Here is a 15559-nt window from a genome sequence, read left to right on the forward strand (position 1 = left end):
AGAGCAATTCTGGGTCCTGTGTGGATGAAAAGTATGAAAAATGCTGATGGTTTTGTGTTTCAGAAATGCACATTTTTGTTAAAAACTTACCACGCCAGTGGTTCACCCTTTCTTATGCTGTCTGCTCTTCTTGTACATGTGACTTCCTCAGAATTCAAGTGCGGATCACAGAGTGCAGCTGGACCTTGGCCTCTGGGATAAATTCAGTGAACTAGCTACAAAGTGCATCATCAAAATAGTTGAATTTGCGAAGCGACTGCCAGGCTTCACCACACTAACCATCGCTGACCAAATAACTCTCCTAAAAGCCGCTTGTCTTGACATCCTGGTAAGAGAGCTTGGCATCCCTTTTCCTGAAAGGAATATTCCACTGGCTATAAAAATGGAATCTGGGAATGCTAGAGTGGGAGCTAGATGGGCAGGGGGGAGTTTCTCTATTCAAACTGTATGCAAATTATATACAGTAAAACCTTGGTTTGCGAGCATAATTCGTTCCGAAAACATGCTTGTAATCCAAAACACTCATATATCAAAGCAAATTTTCCCACAGGAAATAATGGAAACTCGGACGATTCATTCCACAACCCCAAAACTTTAATACAAAGTACTGTATGTACTTGTATTTCAAGACCTCGCTTGTTTAGAACAGTCACTACACTCCTGCAGTGTCAGAGAGAGAAGAACCATCGGTTCAATTGTGATGATATGATGTGTGTATATTGTATGTACTTGTATTAAGAACATAAGAATTGCCACTGCTGGGTCAGACTAGTGGTCATTATGCCCAGCAGTCCGCTCAAAGTTAGATGAGTTCCTGTGGAACTGGAGTGCACGCAGATAGGGCTGGTCTTGGTTGGGGCACTGGTCTTTGACCTAGGGGCCGCCGCGGGAGCGGACTGCTGGGCACGATGGACCAGCGCCCTAACTGAGATTAGCCCTATCAGCGTATGTCCTTGTTCAGCAGGAACTTGTCTAACTTTGTCTTGAATCCCTGGAGGGTGTTTCCCCCTATGACAGACTCCGGAAGAGCGTTCCAGTTTTCTTCCACTCTCTGGGTGAAGAAGAACTTCCTTACGTTTGTACGGAATCTATCCCCTTTCAACTTTAGAGAGTGCCCTCTCATTCTCCCTACCTTGGAGAGGGTGAATAACCTGTCCGTATCTACTATTCCCTTCAGTACCTTGAATGTTTTGATCATGTCCCCTTTCAATCTCCTCTGTTCGAGGGAGAAGAGGCCCAGTTTCTCTAATCTTTCGCTGTACGGCAGCTCCTCCAATCCCTTAACCATCTTAGTCACTCTTCTTTGGACTTTGCTTGTTTATCAAGTTAAAATTTAATAAAATGTTTTGCAAAACACTTGTATACCAAGTTACTTGCAATCCAAGGTTAAATGTGGGTGGGGGTGTGGTTAAATATCCATGCATGCAGGAGGTTTTGGGAACCATTTGAGACTGTAATCAGAATGGGCAGGAGCGACTTGGATCTCTTGCGATATGCTGTAGGAAGTTGTAGCAGGCATTTTGACTGTGGAGGTGGCATGGACAGGAGCAACTGGGGATCGCTCATGCAATGTCTAGGCCACTAGACCACCAGGGTTTGTAAGGTAGGTTGGAGAGTGGCCTATGGTTAGGGGTTCACTTTTGTTCAGTGGGGTCATGAGTGGAGTTGCTTTTGTTTTGGTGGGGAGGCAAAATAGGGTCTGCTTTTCTTAGAGGGGAAGTGGGACTAATTTCGTTAGGGGGAAGTGGGAGTTTCATTTCAGCCAAAAATGCACCAGTATCTTTGTCTGAAACTGGAATGATGCCGAATTTGAATTTTTGAACAGTTTTGAAACTGAAATTCAGTTGGATTCTAACTTTAAATAAATGCCCTATAAAATACACCAAAATATATCTCTATACGAGGAGTCTTGGTTAGTTTATCTGGTTTAGACTTCTTAGGCTTACTGACCTCAGTGGTACCTCCTGTATGCCACTAAACTTTTAGATCATACAGAATAATGGTACACATAGTAGTCATTGGCCATTGTATTAACTTTTTAAATAGTTTTAAATATTTTAAATACTTTAATATAAATCAATATAAGTATAAATACTCATCTTCATCTACGCGAGCGGGAGGTGGTGCCTACCCCCACCCGCGCAGATGAAGATGAGTATTTATATATGATTTATATTAAAGTATTGAAAATATTTAAAACTATTTAAATATGATTTATATTAAAGTATTGAAAATATTTAAAACTATTTAAAAAGTTAATACAATGGCCAATGACTACTATGTGTACCATTATTCTGTATGATCTAAAAGTTTAGTGGCATACAGGAGGTACCACTGAGGTCAGTAAGCCTAAGAAGTCTAAACCAGATGAACTAACCAAGACTCCTCGTATAGAGATATATTTTGATTTAGTGAAGGGGAGCTCTGAAAAATAATTGAGCTGGTGGTCTGATTTGTATTGACTATAAAATATACCAGCATACTAAGGCCAAGGATCACTCAAACAGATGAATGAGTTCTTGTTGCAAAATTAGACTCCAAATGATTCCATATCTTGAAATCTAATCAAACACCTAGGTTATTTTAGTAAGGAGGATGTAACATCCATCAATACCCACAGACACAGCTGAAGGAATGTCTTCTTACTACTTATATAAAAGGAGAACTAAACAGTCTCTGGAAATTGAAGTTTTAAACCTGTCTCTGTCTGGGAAATTACAAAAAGAAGCAGTGATGGTGAAGGAGGCTCCAAAATTTGTTAGCTGCCCTCTGGTTGGGAAGAGACATTCGTAGGTAGTTTGATAATAGAACCAGGACTATATGAGTGAATGCCTTCTCAATCCTTGGCAGGGCCAGGGTACCATAGCAAATTTCTAGTTCGACAGACACTTAATTCCTGAACCTTCAGGTAGTCAACCCCTTCTTGGAAGAATTCTTGTAGAGAGCCTCATTAGCATTCTTTTGCTCCGCCTCTCATCCTTATGGCCTGTCCTTCAATTCCTAGGTTGTCGCTCTATAAGCAAGATGGTAGGAACTGGTCTTTCTGCTCATTTTTGGTTTTCAATTGAATTCGGTTTCTGCTTACTATTTGTGAGGCTTTTTGGTGCTGCAGAGGATCCCAAACTTGGGGCATCTCTAGCTGTGGGAGAGCGCAGACTCTAAGATCGAGGGTCTGCTTCCAAGGGGCAGATTCCTTTGCAGTGCACCCATTTGGACAGCTTGCATTAACAGTTCAGGTGCATAGGGACTGACCTCTTGGGAGCAGGGTTCGCCCCAAGTTTTATCCGTAGTGGATTTGAGCATTGACTGAGTGACTCCATGGTGGTTTTTCCAGGATCTGAACTGACTGCTTTCCTCCCCTTGTCTGTGTGCACAAGGTCCAGTGGGGGTTGTGATCTCGGGCCGGTTCGTTGGACCTGAGAGGCAGTCTGAAGAGACAAGCAGTCCAGATTCGAGGCTTGTTAAGGCAGAAAATCTTCTGCTGCTTCAGCACTTGCAGCTCCCAGCACACAGCATAATGCAGTGAGTAAAAGGCTAAACCAAAACAAGAAAAACAGCAGATAGACGTACAATGGTGCAGACAAAGTTTATTGTGACAATGGTTAAAATGCGGTTGAAAACATCGCCTAGAGGCAAACAAACCAATGGACCCAACACGGTCCGTGTTTCAGAAAACACACCTTCATCAGGGGTCCCAAATGAAGAAAAAATCTGTAAAAACCGCAGACAAGCTTATGCCCATGTGAGAGGAACTCTGGGAAGGAGTCTGTGCGTGTGCTGTGAGTAAAAGGCTGACAGACTAAAAAACAAAATCCTCATTTAAAAGAAAATTCAGGGGTTTTTGGATTCTGAGATTAGAGTCAGGGTTGCCCACCTCTAAAATCCCAAAATCATTAGTTTTTGGACCCCAGTATAGCCATGAGCAATAAAGGCTGCATGGAACCCTTGGGGATCGCAGCCACGCTGGTGGTGGTCTCTCTTCCCCCCACCCACACCCAAAAAGCGCAATTCACCAGCAACAGTGCCATGCGGAGTTTGGGGAAGTCCAGTCTGAGGAAGTCTGAAGAGGGCTCTGTATCAATACCTTTACTCTCCCCGTCGAGATCCTCTGTAGCAGGAATACTGCTTCATCTTTAGGGGGACTGGATCCTAATCTGGTAGAATCCCTTGATCTTGGAGAGGATTCGACTGTGCGCAGGCTTTTTAAGCCTTCAGTGCTTTTGGAGGTGATCATGGAATCCCTCCAGGAATTAAAGATAGAGACTCTGTAGTCCTCTGCTACACAGTGCTCACTTATGAGCAGCATAAAAGCACAGATCACCTGTTTCCCTCTCATGAAGACATTACAAAAATGCTAACGGGCCATTGGGAGGTCCCAGAGGGGCTCCTTCGGGTGGCCAAAGCCATGGCAAAGCTCTATCTGATGGATGCTAAATTTAACCAGCTCTTTGTTCCACTGAAAGTGGATTCTCTGATGGCACAGGGCTACCAAGCATACCTCCCTTCCCAGTGAAGTTGGTGTGGTAATAAAGAATGCCCAGAACCGGAGACTGGAATTTGTTCATAAGAAGCTCTTTGAAGTCGTGGCCTATGGTTTAAAAGCAGCTGCCGTGGCGACTTTTGTCACCTGGGCTTGCCACTCCAAGTTGCACCATGATCCGGAGACAATAGCCAGGAGGGATCACCAGTTTGTCTGGAGTGGATTATATAGCTGATGCTCTGTATGATATTTTCAGAGTAATGAACAAAATGTCTGTTTATTTCATTTCCGCCTACAGGATGCTATGGATCAGACAATTGGCGGGGTATTCCTTCTCCAAGGAGACCTTGAGTAAATTACCATATCAAAGACATTTACTCTTTGGGAAAGGTCTGGATAATCTTATGGCCAGTGTGCAGGATCGCAAGCCAAAGTCTTTCCTGTTCAGCAGACCTCGAACCCATAGGGCGCAGTAATTTTCGGACCTCCAGTCCAGATGAAATTACCAGTTATTGAGAGGGCCTTCAGGCCTGAGATCATTTCAAAGCTCCAGACAAAGATTTGGAGGGGCCAGGTGCTCTCAATCTTCAGAATTCCGCTCCGCAACAGCTCCCAAGGAGCAGTTATGACGGCAAGCCTCCACACTTCAGAGGGATGTTATTGGCATATTAGGGAGCATAGGAAGAGATCACTACAGATCATTGGGTGCTGAACATTATACAGGAGAGGTATAAGCTTGAATTCTTTCGTCCCCTCCCGGACTTTTTCTGTATTCCAATGGGTAATCTGTAAAAATAGTCCAAGCAATAGTGCAAAGGCTGCTGGAACTGGAAGCCATAGAGGCCATACCAGAGGAAGACTCTGATTCTGGCAGATACATGGAGATGGTGCAGTCAGTAATTGCTTCAGTGGCACTTGGGGGAATTCCTTACCTCGCTGGATTTAATGGAGGCCTATCTACACATTTCCATTTTTCCAGAGTATAGGAAGTTCTTGCGTTTCCATGTGCTGGAGCAACACTTCCAGTTCGCAGCCTTACCCTTTGGGCTGTTCTCAGCACCACAGATCTTCACCAAGGTGATGATTTTAGTTGCAGCACACTTGCTCAAAGCGGGTATACAAGTGCATCTATATCTTGATCATTGGTTGATAAGAACCCAGTCTGAATCTGAAGGCAGGCTGGCCATTCAAAGAGTGATTCAGCTGTTGTAGAAGTTGGGCTGGGAGGTCAAATTTCAAAAAAGCCACCTGGAGCCGATGCAGACCTTGGAGTATCTGGGCATCCGGTTCAACACAAGGGAGAACAAGGTGTTCCTCAAGGAAGCACACGGAAAGAAGCATCTGTGTCAGATAAGGAAGTTTTGGAGTGAGACAGCTCCTACAGCCTGGCATTATTTGCAGGTGCTAGGATCAATGGTTGCAACCATGGACATGATCCTCTGGGCAAGCGCATACTTGCGTCTGCTCCAGAATATGCTCCTCTCCTGCTGGTGCCCTTAAAGGGATGTGTTCCTGCAGCAGCTGCCTTGGATGGTGGAAGCATGTTGCAGTCTAGCCTGGTAGTTGGAGCCTCAGTCTCTAACCAGAGGAGTTCCCCTTTGCATTTCCGCATGGATGATCCGAACGATGGACGCCAACCTATATGACTGGGAAGCACATTGCAAAGGGTGACAGGTGCAGTGACGCTGATCCCCCTTCTCAGAGGAAGTGCTTGATCAACCTCTTGAAACTTCAAGCCATCCGCCTGCCATTTCAGGTATTTTGGAGTGTGCTGCAGAGCAAAGCAGTATGGGTTTTCTCAGTGGCAACCTATCCTAATCGCCAGGGGGGCACCATGAGTTCTACTCTACACTTGGAAGCCCAGATGCTGTTTCGATGGGTGGAGGCCCATCTCTTGATGCTCTCAGTGGCACATGTTGCAGGAATGGACAGAGTGCAAGTGGATTTCCTCATCTGGAAGACCCTAGATCCTGGGGAGTGGTCACTTCTCAGGAAGACTACACCTGCATTGTAAGTCGGTGGGGGCACCTGACAGTTGATCTGATGGCATCAGCAGCCAACATGAAGGCGGCTCAGTTCTTCAGTCAAAGATATGAGCCAGGAAGTAAAGGCCTGGATGCCCTGGTGCAACCTTGGCCAAGGGCAGGACTTTATATCTTTCCTGCGTGACCCATAATAGACAGACTTCTGCACAGGATCATGACACACCAGATTCTAGTAGCACCAGATTCTAGTAGCACCAGATTGGCTGAGGTGACCATGGCATGCAGACCTGGTTCATCTGCAAAGGGACCAAGGTCTCAGACTCCCATGTCATCTGCAATTGCTCACGCAGGCACCAATTGCCCTGAAGGATCCGGAACGCTTTGGTCTTACAGCATGGCTCTTGAGCTCATGGCGCTAATGCGCAAAGGCTATTTGGATGAAGTGGTGTCCACCTAAGATGTAGAAACAAAGTGATTCTAGCCATGTATGCGAAAGCCTGGAAGTGTTTCCAAGTTTGGTGCGCTCAGAAGAGTGAGGACCCAAACTGGGCACCAATATCTGTGGTGCTCACCTTCCTCCAAGAACGACTGGAAAAAAAAGGCCTAGAAGTTGGATCCCTAAAAGTTCAGATTGCGGGGCTCTCATATTTTGGGCCTAAGGGTAATAAAAGCACCGTAGCCACACATTCTGATGAGGCCAGGTTTTTGAAGGGTGCTTTGCGCCTCCGTCCTCCGGTGCGACAGCCTTTTCTGACATGGAGTCTAAATCTTATCCTATGGGCACTAACTAAAGCACCCTATGAACCTCTAGAGTAAGCTTCTTTGATGTTTCTTACAATCAAAACTGTATTTTTGGTGGCGATTACCTCAGCCCGACGAGTGTCGGAACTTCAGAAATTGTTATGCAGAGATCCCTTCCTCAGAATTTTAGATTCAGGTGGGGTCTTACGCACAGTCCCATCTTTCTTACCGAGAGTGGTTTTCAGCTTCCACATCAACCAAGAAGTGTGCTTGCCTGCCTTCGCTCCCTCAGATTCAGGGTAAGAGTGATCAGGCGTTGAAATTATTTGGATGTCCATATACTCTTTCTGCTGTATCTAGAGGTTACGAAAGAATTTCAGCTGTCAGACCATCTTTTTGTACTGGCAGGGGTTGCCTGTGAAGGCCGACCAGTCTTGAAAGTGATCATTTCAAGATGGATATGTTTGGCCATTTCTTTATCCTATATCAGAATTGGAAAGTGACTACCAATATCCGTCAAGGCGCACTCCACTAGAAGCATGACTTCCTCATGGGCAGAATCTTTAGCCATGTCTCCGGAAGAAATCTGTAGAGCAGCTACATGGTCCTCTCTCCATATGTTCACGAAATTTTACAAAGTGGGCACAGCAGCCAAAATGAACTCCGCATTCGGGTCATCCGTACTATCAGCAGGCTTATCTACCCCGCCCCAGACTCTGAGGACTGCTTTGAAATGTCCTGAAGGTCCAGGAATAAAATGTCTGTTGCACTAGAAGGAAAGATTAGGTTCTTATCTCGGTAATCTTCTTTCTAGTAGACGGACACTTTATTCCTGAAGTCCACTCTGTCACATGTTCATTTGCCTGCTTACTGCCTCAAATATGCGGGGAATCCGTATATCTTGTTTCTTTCCTTTATCCAGCTTTAACAAGGATAGACATTGCAGAATCTAGGGGGTGTCTGTAGAATCTCCCACACTTAGTGCAGGTTATGCTCAGGTTGTTTGCTTTCACCTAGTTATGTATTGTAAATAGTTAAGTTTTTTTTATTAATATGTTATATATTAATGATATGAGCATAACAGACATGTTTCTCGGGGAGTGTCTCCGTATCCCTCCTTTTATTTTTTTCTCTAAGGCTGAACATCTGCTTTGGTATGAACTGTGGAATTGGAGGACACCTCAGGAGGATGGGAGGTGGAACAAAAGAATGCTAATGAATCTGTCTACAAGAATTCTCCTGAAAAGGGGTTGACTATCTGAAGGTTCAGGAATAAAGTGTTTGTCTATTAGAAAGAAGATTAACGAGATAAGAACCTAATCTTTCCATCCATAAAATATTGCTTTAACATTTCAGTAGCTGACAGCATAGAATAACAACAGAAAATTCAGAAAATGTACCTTTGTGCATTATTTAATTTCTGAAATTTAGTAGTGAACAATACATTCTCTTCCCCCAGAGCAGTATTAGTAGCCTCCAATTTCTGTCCTCTTAACCTGTTTATCAGCATTCCTCCCATGCTAATCGATTCCCTACCCAGCTCCTCAATTTTCCTGGAAGATTTCCCAGAAAACTTACAAAGCTGGAATAAGCAACCTGACAGAGCTGCCTCTATTTTAGTCACAATACACCAAATCACCAAATTTAGTAACTTCTCCAGGAGACTTACTGGTAAAAGACCTTACAATCTTGATCATCCTGAGAAAATTGACCTCAAATTTACCATGTTTGACTAGGGAATCACTTGGAGAGACAATCCAACAGAGAAAACTTGACCACCTTTGATGGTGGCTCTTGGAACAAGAGCAGCAGTGCCCTCAGGTTCATCTGAATGCAGCATTACTTCCACCAGCCGCTGTTTGCAAGCTAACAGTCCTTGTGGTCCGAGATTTAATAAACAGCACATTGCATTCCCACAACATCCTGAAGAAAACCCAAATATACAGTATATATTTTTTTAAAAAGTCCCCTATTCATTCACATTCCTGCCAATACAAGTCACTACCCTGCCCATATAGTTTTAAGCCTAACTAGTGTACAGTACCACTCGTAGAGCTTTTGTACCCATTCTGTACAATATGGCTGACAATGGAAGCCTGTAAAAGATTTATGTAGATCTTCTCCCAATCTTTAGATTCATTATGTGTACACCAACTTCCTGATATTCAGCGCTATTTAATCAGCTGGGAGTCGCTCCTCCAGTGGTGTACGCAAAAACTGAGCTTGTGTGAAGTGCCAGCAGCGGCGGTCCAGAGATATGGCTGCTGACCACCGAGCTTGGTATAGCTCTGGCTGGCTGATTGACTGTAATGTCACTCTCCTCCACTTTGGTTCACCTCTTAGTTTGTAATATAGACTGTGTACACAAGCTGAAATAATTTTTCTGTTATTTTAAAAGGTTGTTTTTTGTTTTTTTTAGATATAATTATGCACCATTAGGGACAAATATTATTATTCAGGAAATATGACTTATAAGTTGTTGTAAACAAAATCTGTAATCCTAGATGTACAGTTTGTTATAAACTTCTGTTCTTTGTCTTCTTAGATGCTGAGAATTTGCACTCGTTATACCCCAGAGCAGGACACCATGACCTTTTCAGATGGGTTGACCCTGAACAGGACACAAATGCACAATGCTGGCTTTGGGCCACTGACGGACCTTGTTTTCGCCTTCGCTGGCCAGCTTCTCCCCTTGGAGATGGATGATACAGAGACGGGGCTTCTCAGTGCTATCTGTCTCATCTGTGGAGGTATCTTCTCCCCCCCCAAAAAAAAAAAAAAAATTGGCTCTGTCATGAAACAGTTCATTAAAAGTGCAAGAGTAAAATGTGGACCTCAGGAGCCCAAAAATAAAAAACAGACAAAGCTCTTAGAGACTGTGTTTATTTTTCTGTTGGAAGCTAAGACCAACATGATCTTCTTGTATAGGGGTGGGTCACCTTGGTCATCAAGGGCTGAAATCCAGTCGGATTTTTAGGATTTCCCCAATGAATATGCATGAGATCTGTTTGCATACAAGGGGAATAAGTGCCCTCATTCATATTCATTGGGGAAATCCTGAAAACTCAACTGGGTCATGGCCCTTGAGTATCAAGGTTGCCCACCCCTGTGTTAGAACAAAAAACTAATTAGAAACATAGAAATGTAATGGCAGATAAAGGTCAAATGGCCCATCTAGTCTGCCCATCCGCAGCATCCCCTATCTCCTCCTCTTCCTAAGAGATCCAGCATGGATAAAAATGGTGGATCTGACCCCCCACTGGTAACTATGTTGGAAGAGTAAGAGATGTTGGCTATGCTGTCTATGAGAGTCAAAAAGACTACCTTATTTCCCCATATATAGGCTAAGGCCTATATATGGGTTTTGCAGTCCAAACAGTGGATGCGGTTTCCTTATATGGGGCAGCCTATCTAACGACATCATAGATAAGCCGCCGCATTAGTAGATGCCCCTCGTACCTTTTTAAATAATATAGCTCCCTCACTGGCCTCCTGCCTCCTGCAATGTCAAGGCCGCAGTGCAGGGCAGGAGCAACCTTTTCAGCATCCAGCCCACCCCGCGCTGCTTCCTCAATGCAGAAGAAGAGCCGGAACCTCCTCTGGAAAGAGCCGGAGACTGAGTGGATGCCTACGTCGATGGAGGGGGCACCTAGGTTGGTAATGGGTCAGTAGACATAGTGGACTTGGACCAAAGAGCTTCTCAAACTGAATTTGGTGAGTCTTTAGAGCCCTTTGTTGTATGCAAGCACAGAGATTACAAGAAATGTCCCAATGCTCAGGACCTGGACACTGCACGCACCAGTTGAGAGTCTGAACCTGAGATGGTCCTGTTACGTCGAGATCACTTCTTGAATCCACTGGGTGTCGGGGACACAAAGGGTCCAGTTGTAAGGGAGGTTGAGTAGAAATGCTCCCAAAAAGGAGCCAACGTTCCCAACCTCAACAGATGTAGGAAGGTCTGAAAAAAGAAAATTGCCTAAATGAAATTTAAAGAAAATAAAGAAAAAAATGGTATGGGAAGGCACCAAAATTGAAAATATTTACTGCACACAGGCATTTTGGAAAAACACAGTTTCTTTGCTCTGTGGAAAATGAAGAACTGAAGGTTCCACGATCCAATGTCGGGTGGGAAGGCGCATGTGTGGTATGGAAAGTGCTAAAGTTTTAAAGTGGCAGTATACTTTGGTACATGTCCATGCCAGGTTCCATTGATGATATCGCCCACATGTGAGAATATACTGCCTGCTTGTCCTTAAAGAAAAAAGTGCCACGCTTCTATCATCTGAAGGCAAGGGGACAGGATCAAACAAGAGGAGGTATAGAGGAGATCATATCAATGAGGGCACATAGGATCTCATGGGTTGTAAATCCGGCCCTGGATGCAGTGGTCATTGTTGTGAGGAGTGCAGTAGTAATGCAAATTCTTGTTAAAAGAGAGTCGACACTTATCTTGTATATAGAGAAACATAGAAACATAGAGTATGACGGCAGATAAGGGCTGGCGGCCCAACAAATCTGCCCAATCTAGAATCCCCTCTCTCACGAGAATCCATCTTTTAAGCATAACTCTGTAGCAACCCCATATGTATACCCCATATGTATATACCTCATAGCATACAAAGCTGTATGTTGCTACTGGAAATCTGTAGCCAGCAGGGGGAAGCTGTCAGTCTATGTTCTACAAGTCTGCAGCAGAATGGAAATTATATATGGCAATTGCAGGCCGACCTGAATTTTGATTTAAGTTTCAGCCCAAAACATAAATTCAATGTCCGACAACATGATGCATGACCTACTCCTACTGGAGCACTGGTCTAGGTCCTGGCAACTCAGCTTCAATGCCAAAAAATGCAAAGTCATGCACCTGGGCAGACAAAATCCATGCAAGACTTACACCCTTAATGGCGAGAACTGAAGCAGAACGAGACTTAGGGGTGATCGTCAGTGAGAACATGAAGACTGCCAATCAAGTGGAGCAAGCTTCATCCAAGGCAAGGCAAATCATAGGTTGCATACGCAGGAGTTTCATCAGCCATAAGCCTGAAGTCATTATGCCATTGTATAGATCCATGGTGAGGCCCCACCTGGAGTACTGTGTGCAATTCTGGAGGCCGCATTACCGTAAGGATGTGCTGAGACTGGAGTCGGTCCAGAGAATGGCCACCCGGATGGTCTCGGGACTCAAGGATCTCCCGTACGAGGAATGACTGGATAAGTTGCAGCTGTACTCACTCGAGGAACGCAGAGAGAGGGGTGGCATGATCGAGACATTCAAGTATCTCACGGGCCGCATCGAGGTGGAAGAAGATATCTTCTTTTTCAAGGGTCCCGCGGCAACAAGGGGGCATCCGTGGAAAATCAGGGGCGGGAAACTGCACAGGGACACCAGGAAATTCTTTTTCACTGAAAGGGTGGTTGATCGCTGGAATAGTCTTCCACTTCAGGTTATTGAGGCCAGCAGCGTGCCTGATTTTTAAGGCCAAATGGGATAGACACGTGGGATCTATTCACAGAGAAATGTAGGAGAGGGTCATTGGGGTGGGCAGACTAGATGGGCCGTGGCCCTTATCTGCCATCTATTTCTATGTTTCTAAACTCCTGTACATCTTTGGCTGAAACCAAAACTTACTCTCTATCCATAGCATACCCCTCCCCCCCCCCCGGGCCTAACTTTGTTGATTCTACCTCTGCTATTTGCATCATCAAAATGGCTACCATGACTATGTGTGTTCAAAATGGCTACCGTGACAATGTGTGTTCAAAATGGCTACCATGACTATGTGTGTTCAAAATGGCTACCATGACTATGTGTGTTCAAGAGACTGTTGCCAGAGGTTGCAGCAGGCATTTTTGAAACTGGAGCCAGCACAGACAGCACCAACCCCCAATCACTCCAGTCTCTGACAGCTCCGATATCAAAATGCTCTAGTAATCTTCAGTGACAGTCTTATGAGATTGCTCCTAAAAGTCTTGGCAGCTATTTTAACAGCAGAGGCAGGAGTGACTGGGGATTGATTTGCTCCTGCCCCGACTAGCCACTAGACCAACAGGGATTCTCTAAGGTAGGCCTGGTGGGCTACCTTTATTTGGGCGGAGAGGGAGGAGGTTGTGGCCCTACTATTGTTTGGAGACTGCTGTGGTTTGGGGCTGGAACTGGTTTCAGTTTCAGCCAAAAGCAAGCAGCAAATTTTGTCTGTAGATTTGATTTTGGCTGAAACTAGGAGGTGGCCAGGAAGGGGGGGGGGGGTGGGTTGCAGTTTTGGTCAGCCCCTAATGACAATGGAGTGGAATGGTGTAAATGTGGGGGCCTTTATAATAAGTAATTGGCTTCCTTTGTTTTTTGCCAGACCGAATGGACTTGGAGGAGCCGGAGAAAGTAGACAAGCTGCAAGAGCCGCTGTTGGAGGCCCTGAAAATCTACGCACGGCGTCGGCGACCGAACAAACCCTACATGTTTCCACGCATGCTGATGAAAATCACAGACCTGCGTGGCATCAGCACCAAAGGTAGGAGCGCCTTGTCGGGCTCCACATTACAAAGCACCGCTTTGAGGAAGCTTGCACTGCTGCAGTTGTAGCCAGGGCTGCTGTGGCTAATCTTGGCTCATCACCTTGTTATTTTTAACCCTGTTTTGCACACACTTTGTGACCCGCTGTGCTTTCATTCTTTTAACCCTAGGGGCCGAACGTGCAATCACGCTGAAGATGGAGATCCCGGGTCCTATGCCCCCCCTGATCCGGGAGATGCTGGAGAACCCCGATGCCTTCGAGGAGGACTCTCAGCCCTCTGCACCCCCGGAAAAGCCCAGTGATGAGGAGAAGCCAGAAGAAAAATGCCCCCCTAAGGCTCCCTAGCGAGAGCTGAGGCCTGGGTCTCCAGCAGGCTTTCTGGCACACCTCTCCCTTTTTTTCTGGAATTAGCCATGAAGAAGACATTGCAGAGATCTGCCAGGGACTCGGACCATCGGCAAGGTGGAGGGAGAAGCCTGCAGAAAGGACTCCGAATGGGTTTGCCACCCTTTCCTTTGTTGCTCTCTTTGAATTGGAGGTATATCGCTTGCCTTAACCTTTGTTTTCAGGGTGGGGTGCGAGGAGAGGGGGGGGTCACCCACTGAATTGCAGTAACCCCTCTCTGCCCCTTCCCATCACTTTGCCAAAGTTTCAGACACTCTCCAGACCTCTGTAAGGGGAATTGAATTTCAAAACCAAAAGACCAGCCCTCGAACCAGTGGACTCGTCACCCCTCTAGGGATCTTTGGGGGGGATTCGGAGGCTCTTTGGGATCCCCTGCAGCAGGCTGGATGTTCTGACTGTGCAATGCCTCTCGAGGTGCTGGGTGTTGGAGAAAAGTTACACTTAATCTCGTTCATTTGTTTTGTTTGTAAGAATCCATTTCTGTATTTCATTTGATTTTCTTTTTCTTTCATTTTGTATTGGAATGATTCTGTCTTATGTTTCAGGGAGAGAAGCAGGGTGCTGGAGAGCCCCTCCCCCACCCCGTACCCCTGCCCACCCTTCATGCTGCTGCAGCCATTTCTACCAGTCTCTATGGACTCTGGTTTCAGAGGTCATTGCCTGCCCCCACCTCCCCCACCTAAGTTTTCTCCCTTTTAGTGCTAAGAAAGGACTCTTAACACGAGACAAAGGGAGATGGCCATCAAGGGTAATTATAAGCTGTTGCTGAGCTGGATAGATGCTTATAAGACACAGTTCTTCTGTGTGGAGCTTTCAATCGAGTCCAAACACACACACAGAATCCAGCCTTATCTGTGTGTTGGGGGGGGGGGGGCAGCTGACCTGCACCTTATGTTGGCAGATTTGGAAAGTGGGCAAGCTTATGGGGAGAAAAGTATGGAAAGCTGAAAGTCTGAGATGGGGGAGGGGCGTCTGTTCTTCAGCTGGAAAAGGGGCATGGGATCTCTCTCGTTGCAGTAGTAGAGGCTTTATATGAACTCTAGAAATGAGGAGAGGGTCTGTCATCGCCTCTTCTCATGGGTCTACGTGTGTTCATGTTGGCCTTGCCCAGTCTTTGTACTTAAAAAGCAAAATCTGACGCAGCTGCCTGCCACCACTTTCTCCCAAAGGGATAGGAAAGGGAATAAAGGAGAGATCTACGTTGTCCAAAAAGGTGGTGCTAGATGTGCACTCATGTGTTTCTCTCTCATCTGGATTTTAGTGCAATGTGTTGAGAGTTTACGGCAGTGGATTTATATAAGCTGTGTGCCAAATACCCATGGGGTGGGGGGTTTTCTCCCCCAGCCCCTTTCTGCACATTTTCTCCTTTTAAACCCTCATTAGGACCTCTTCCCCCTCGCACACCTGTTTTGTCCAAAGGTATGGGTTGCAGAAGATCT

General features: G+C 45.5%; 1 protein-coding gene across 5 annotated transcripts in view; it reads left to right on the forward strand.

The window, feature by feature from the left end:
* RARG (retinoic acid receptor gamma) overlaps positions 1–15283 on the forward strand; it is a 343469-nt gene extending 328186 nt beyond the window's left edge. For all 5 annotated transcript variants that reach the window (XM_033937126.1, XM_033937127.1, XM_033937128.1 and 2 more), the window contains 4 exons: positions 152–328; positions 9752–9956; positions 13554–13712; positions 13885–15283. In XM_033937126.1, coding sequence (XP_033793017.1) covers positions 152–328; positions 9752–9956; positions 13554–13712; positions 13885–14060 — 717 coding nt within the window. In that variant the 3' untranslated portion in view covers positions 14061–15283. The remainder of the gene's footprint in view (positions 1–151; positions 329–9751; positions 9957–13553; positions 13713–13884) is intronic.
* The last annotated feature ends 276 nt before the right edge of the window (positions 15284–15559 follow it).

This window comes from Geotrypetes seraphini, chromosome 3, assembly GCF_902459505.1.
Source record: "Geotrypetes seraphini chromosome 3, aGeoSer1.1, whole genome shotgun sequence".
Lineage (NCBI taxonomy): Eukaryota > Metazoa > Chordata > Amphibia > Gymnophiona > Dermophiidae > Geotrypetes > Geotrypetes seraphini.